The sequence below is a fragment of the Nematolebias whitei genome, chromosome 1 (genome assembly GCF_014905685.2).
Source record: "Nematolebias whitei isolate Nwh7 chromosome 1, NemWhi1, whole genome shotgun sequence".
NCBI lineage: Eukaryota > Metazoa > Chordata > Actinopteri > Cyprinodontiformes > Rivulidae > Nematolebias > Nematolebias whitei.
Window position 1 is genome coordinate 44379098 of NC_056498.1, and position 6409 is coordinate 44385506.

A 6409-nucleotide genomic window follows, 5' to 3' on the forward strand; every position below is an offset into this window, starting at 1 on the left:
AGAGCTCTAAAATGAGTACAGAGCTCTAAAATGATTTTACAGAGCTCCAAAATGATTTTACAGAGCTCTAAAATGATTTTGGAGCTCTTGTTAAACTGCTGAAACAGTGAAGGTCATTAGAGGAGACAAAAGTCTTTTTGAGGACAGCTACGGCACAACATGTCCATTCAGAGACAGATCAGGCTTCATGAGGACAGTTAAAACAACAACACTGTTTACTGTCCAAGCAGGACAACCAGAACGTTTTCTGACCTTTTCAGCTCCTGCATTTTGTAAATGACTGTTAAGGTTGAGTTCTGCCTGCTGGTTTCATGGAGGACCTCATCTTCTAACAGCCTGAAGGCTACCTACAGACAAGAAGGAAACATCTAAATTCAGTTCAGTTTATTCAGATAGCATCAAATCACAGCAGAAGTCTTCTCAGGGCACTGAACAGAAACATTCACATACATTTAAAGTCAGTTAATAACGTTATTCATCTCATCGCTCACGAACAAGTGTTGGATAAAGTGATGTCATGGGAACGAGTGAGGAGACTGACGGACTCAGTATGTTCCTGTGAATAAGACTTTTAAAGAAGCAGATGGTGTATAAGCTTTATAATCAACGTGCTGATTACCTGTAATTTAAAGAGTTTGGAGTAAAGATGAGGAGTTTGGGTCTTAATGAAGTTTTCTGAAACTTTGGCAAAATGTGCAGCTTCCTCCACCTGCCCCGAGTCCACCAGGCATCGGACCAGGTGTCTGCACAGAAACAGAACACAGTCCGGTCTAAAAGACCCACCTGCTACAGATCGTACCAGGGACCATGGGGTGAATAAACAGAGTTCCTTCAACAATCTTCGGTCTCACTGCCTGACTGTTGCCACAGACACACACAAACAGCTTCCTGCAGCCGTGGGCAGGTGCTACACCTGATGTGTTGGGGGTGGGACACTTGCATCATGAGCTCAGCCCTCCAGCGGTGGTCTCCGTCTGACACCTCCTCCAGACTTTGCACCACCTGTTTCAAGGAGGGCACCAGGTGGCGGCACCGGCCCGGCTGCAGGAGAGGACGCACCGTCTGGAAGTACAGCACGGAGGCGTTGAACACCATGAAGTGACTTCTGGAAAACACAAAGCCCACGAACAACAGTCAACAAAGATTCTTCGCGCCAGTCGTTTCCTCTGGGTGCGTCCGTTCAGACAGCTGTTTGTACAGAAGCCCTTTGACTTGAAGTGTGAGCCCGGAGAGCCGAGAGGAGCAGAGCCAGAAGACATTTTCTAATCCAACACCTTGTTGAAACACTGAACAGACTTCGTGTTGGTGTGAGCTGGAAGTACCGGCTCCTGCTCGGCGTGTTCATCGACAGCTCACCAACGCCGAGCTGCAGAACTGCAGACATGTTCTCTGTGCCAACACGAGAACTTTTCATCTTAGTTCTGGTTCATCAATACTAAAGGAATATTTGAGACGTCACCGGGCTGTGGCTGCTGGACACCAGGTGGACACCAGGTGGACACCAGGTGGACACCAGGTGGACACCAGGTGGTCTCCAACAGTTTCTGGCCAGCGAGTTGCGCAGCTCCATTTTCAGCAGCCGGCTGGATAAAGTCTTTGCCTACTTTTGTGTCCACGGCTCGGAAGACTGATCGTGGGCTGAACACAATGTTTCAGGAGGCCTTGTGCCCGCCTGGACAGCAGCCCAAAGGTTTAGCTAACGCCGCTTGCGTGACCCACGTGGTTATTTTGAAGACCGTTGTTGTGCGATGGATGTGGGAGCGCTCGGCCTGCACTGGTGAACTGCTAAAACTGCTTGTCTGAACCTTAAACATGCAGTAGAACACTAACGCTCGTGCTCTTACCTTCTCTTGGTGGAAACTGAATCAGCAGGACTGTTTGTAGAAGCTGCCATCTTGTATTGTTGGAACCAGCCTGCACACTAAGACTGAGGCTTTACAACCACGCAAACTAATCATGATGTCACACGACCTTTCTTTAAAGCCTGAAACGACTAATTACAGCTGAACCTGCTCGAAACACAAACATTAGAACATCAAGATAAAAACTACGGGAATGAACAAAAACCATCCATCGTCTTTACTCGCGTCTTCCTTTTGGTGTCGCGGGGGTCACTGGTGTCCATGTCCAACTATCACTGTGCGAGAGGCGCCGGCATCAAATACTTTGCATGTGTACCAAAGATTTGTATTTGTAAAAAAACAACTTACAAATCTTCTTTAGGACGTCGTGTGTACGGATCCAAATCCAAACACTACGTGTGAATCTCTTCCTGTGACTTTCATCGTACAGTACGAAGTCTGACCTGGACTCTCCTCCTCAGCTGATTGCTCATATCGTCACGTCAGTCACAAATTTAATGATCCTGCTGAGCATCACTGAAGCAGCTTTTCAAGGTTCATCAGGTCTAGTGTGGGGCTGCATCACAACGGCCAAGAAGGTTCTGATCATTCATGCCCACCAGAGCTCTGGGTCATTCAGCGCTGCAGCTAAATGCTGCTGGGGGCTCTGAGTGCTCAGGGCTGTACAGAACAAGTGTCTGTCTGTACGCCATGAATTTTAAAGCCACAGCCTCTGCTCAGGATTTCAAAGGAGAAGTGAAGGATGCTGAGACCTTCTGCTACCTGAAGGACAGCAGGATAGGAAGACTGCCAGATGACATTACTAAAGAGCAAACTAAAATCACTGAAGCAGATTTGATCATGTTTCAGTTGCCCATGTACTGGTTTGGTCTTCCTGCAGTCAAGAAGGGAGAAGCGATACAGCCAGGGAGTCTTCAAGGACAAGAAGACCATGTTGTCCTTCACCACTGGGTCTCTTGAATCCATGTTCAGCCCCACTGGCATTAATGGAGACATGAATCTACCCTGGGACATCTTGTAAAAAGATCTGAAGCTCTCGACCTTTGACCTCTCTAAGTGGCTTCAAACATCTGTTCAGTTCCTGCAGATGTTCCTGTTTTCAGTTTTCTACATCGCCTTAGAATCTAGATGGTTTTTGTTACTTTTGCTTTTAATTACCATTTTATTTTCACTTGTTAAAACAAATTAATAGTTTGTACGCATCCTTTATGATTTCTATTGTTGTCGCTGTTGTCCATTGTTGTCATCATTGTTTGCTAAAATTCAGGTCTCTCTTGTTAATGAGCCCCCGAGGCTCAGCGGGACTAAGCTGTAGAAATAAAGGTTGAATGAATGAAGGTCACTGTGGCCTCTGCAGAACGGCATCCTGAACTACTGTGGCTTCCAGGTTCTGGCCCCTCAGATCTTCTGGGCTCCAGCCTCTGCAGCTGATGAGGATGGTAAGGCCATGTTGGAGGCCTGGCGTGCACGACTGCAGGGTCTCCTGGAACAGAAGCCCATCCTTCTTCTCTCTCGACTGCTTTGATGAGAAGGCTTTCCAGCTGAAGTCTGATGTTCAGGAAGAACATGCCAGTGAGGAGTTCGGTCCGACGGTGGGCATCCACCTGAACAAGCCTCTGCCCCACAGCCAGATGAAGGATGGATGCTGATATATTTGTTAAACATCAATAAAAGTTTGTTTTGACTTAAAAATAAAAAAAATTACAACCCCATTAGAAAACGGATGGGTTCGGCTGTCCATAGACATAAATACGTAGACGCCTCGTTGAGCAGGCTGGCCCGTTGCAGCGGTATGCCGGAGTGTCCACCATATTGCGTTTTTATTTTTAATAAATGTAAAGTCCTGTTTGTTTACATGGAAGGGCCAAACTTGAAGTTTTACTGGAACCATCCTGTGGGGACGTGGCTTCAACCTCCACTTCCTGTATGGGTCTAGTATCATAAGAAATGTCTGAGTTCTGAACAAACCCAGTCCTAGAAGAACTAAATTTTTTTAGAAATTCACGTAAAAGCATTTTTATTAAACATCAAAGTTCATGCTCAATAATCCAGGTAAGAAATCCAACAAGGTTAAGTCAGGTCCTCTTGACGTTTCTTTTCCTTGAACCATTTTATTAAAGCTTTACACAAATACAGTCAACAGGCACTGACAACATCCCAGCAGGAAATAAATGGCCCCTGGCTGCTCAGGAAGTGCTACAGCTAGCTACAGCTAGCTACAGCTGCTAGCTGCTCTTGCTAGTAACCCCAGGATTCAGTGTAAATGAGGTGCTGGAGATGAGAGTTGTTAAAAGACAGCATGGGTCCATTTTGGGCCTGACCCTTCTCGGACTAGCCATTAGCTCATCAGTCCTGTTGGAATTAAACTCTAAATTAAATTTCTCCAAAGTGAGGTCACTCAAAGAGCTACCTACAACAGGTAAGACATTAACTGTGATGAGACGTTTGATGGAGCTGGATGTGGAAGACGTTTTTAATGAAGATCTATTTATAGATCAGGGGTCAGTGGCGTTCATGAAAACCTGTTTCCTGTTTGTGTTCTCGATCAAAGCTGCTTGTTTCTCTGTGCAACAAACATTCATGTCACTTTTGACAGAGACAAACCAGGCATCGTTCTTACCTCGGTTCTTTCTTTGACATTTCAATAGCTTTCAGAAAACACATCACAGCCTCGTCAAAGTCATCCTAAAATAGAAAATATAATCAAAAGAATGGGAAAATAAGAATATGTCACAACATAAAAATAATAAACAGTAAGAAGACAATTAGGTTATTTGAAGTCTTTCAAGTTGAAAAACTGAGACTTAATAAGAGACAAAGTATAAAAGAGCTAAAGCGTTTCATTTTATACGGTCGGCTCTGATGTGAGGGATCTGACGCAGACACAGTTCAGCAGAAATAGAAAACGGTGGATAGGCGGCCTCACCACACTGCCGGTGGCTGCAGGAGCCTTCAGCTGGCCCTGGCAGACAAACGCTCGACACACCAACTGATTCTCCGCTGACTTCTCCTCGAAGAACATGTTGAGGCAGGCTGCGCTGATCTCAGCACGCTCAAGCTGAAAACACGGCCAGACAATACTTCGACTCTGTGATTGTCCACAACTTTAATAAATATTAAAACATGAAAAGCCTAACAAGTTCATGTTCACGTTACCAAAAACTGAGTCATCTTTAGTGCAAACATTCATATATATATATATATATATATATATATATATACACATATGTTGCTGTGTTCACAAAGACTCATGTTCCAGCTGCTGTTCGGTGTATTGTTTTTATAATACTTGTGCTTATTGTGTTTTTATTACCGTTTTTCTAATACTTTTGTTGGATGTAACTGGGATCCTGTGTACATAATGTCGTTCCACCACATGTACCACATGAGGTGGAACGACAAAGAACCTTGACTCCTTGAACAAAAACACACACACATTTTTAAATACATTCTGTTTTGAAATAAAGATTCATTTATATTGTCATTGATTTTAGATTTCAAAGCTGAAAGTGTCAAAACAAAGACACATATATAGATCTATAGATGGATCTATAGATCTATATAAAGATCTATAGATCCATCTATAGATCTTTATATAGATCTATAGATCGATCTATAAAGATATAAATGTGTATAAGTGTAGTTTAATGACGCTTCAGAAAATCAGAAACTGTCATAATTACATAAGTTAATGTGATTTAATGTGAGGCTGAACTGGTGAACTCTGTTCTAGATTAGAGTAAAATGTAAATCACGTGTTTAACTTGGTTTAGATTTCCTCACCTGGAACACCTTGTAACAGGAAGTCAAGTTGTCCACCTTGATCTCTTTAAGGGGTTTCAAACATTTGATCATGTCAATAGAAAAATCAAAGCAGATCCAGTGTATGTTCTTGTTTTTAGTGTTTCACCCTGATTTACAACACCTTGAAGTATTGTCTTATACACTACTCATATTGTAACAGCACTTTTACTGTAGTTTATTGTTGTTGTTGTTGTCTGTACTTTATTTGTTCCGTGTGGAACAGGTCTCTCCTGGAGATGAGGCCTCGTGGCTCAGTGGCACTAGCCTGTGGAAGTGAAGCTTGAATGAACTCAAATGACCCGTGTCACAGAGTACACTATAAATGACAAATAATTTGCATCTGTACAACAGATATCTAGGTTTTGTGAGGTCACGTGGTATCCTATGATACAAACCAACACCGACTTCAAAACAGATGTTTTTTCTTCCAAAGAGACAGAATTTAAGCTGTAAAGAATTAGGGCTGGTTTAAACAGTTTTGCACAATTTTATTTTATATATAAAAATCTGCTCTTCCGGATTTTTTAAAACATTTTATTCATGTTTATGTTTTGAATTGAAAGTAAATCTGGAAACAAAGTTTATGTTTCCATGTTCAGTTTCTTTTTTAACCAGACAAAACGAACAAGCATGTTTATTAAACTGATGCCTTTTTAAATATTGAACTGATGCCTTTTTAAATATTAAACTGATGCTTTTTTAAATATTGAACTGATGCCTTTTTAAATATTGAACTGATGCCT

The 6409-nt window shown here is 42.6% G+C and overlaps 1 protein-coding gene and 1 pseudogene across 1 annotated transcript in view; one reads left to right on the plus strand and one right to left on the minus strand.

Moving 5' to 3' along the window:
* Window positions 1–6409, minus strand: part of LOC119420350 (cilia- and flagella-associated protein 46) — a 51956-nt gene that overhangs the window by 45056 nt on the left and 491 nt on the right. Inside the window, exons 3-7 of the mRNA XM_037687770.1 lie at window positions 4789–4920; window positions 4483–4547; window positions 941–1105; window positions 620–743; window positions 253–347 (exon numbers count right to left, since the gene is read on the minus strand). Of these exons, the coding sequence (XP_037543698.1) occupies window positions 253–347; window positions 620–743; window positions 941–1105; window positions 4483–4547; window positions 4789–4920 (581 nt within the window). The remainder of the gene's footprint in view (window positions 1–252; window positions 348–619; window positions 744–940; window positions 1106–4482; window positions 4548–4788; window positions 4921–6409) is intronic.
* Window positions 2360–3511, plus strand: LOC119414251 (annotated as a pseudogene).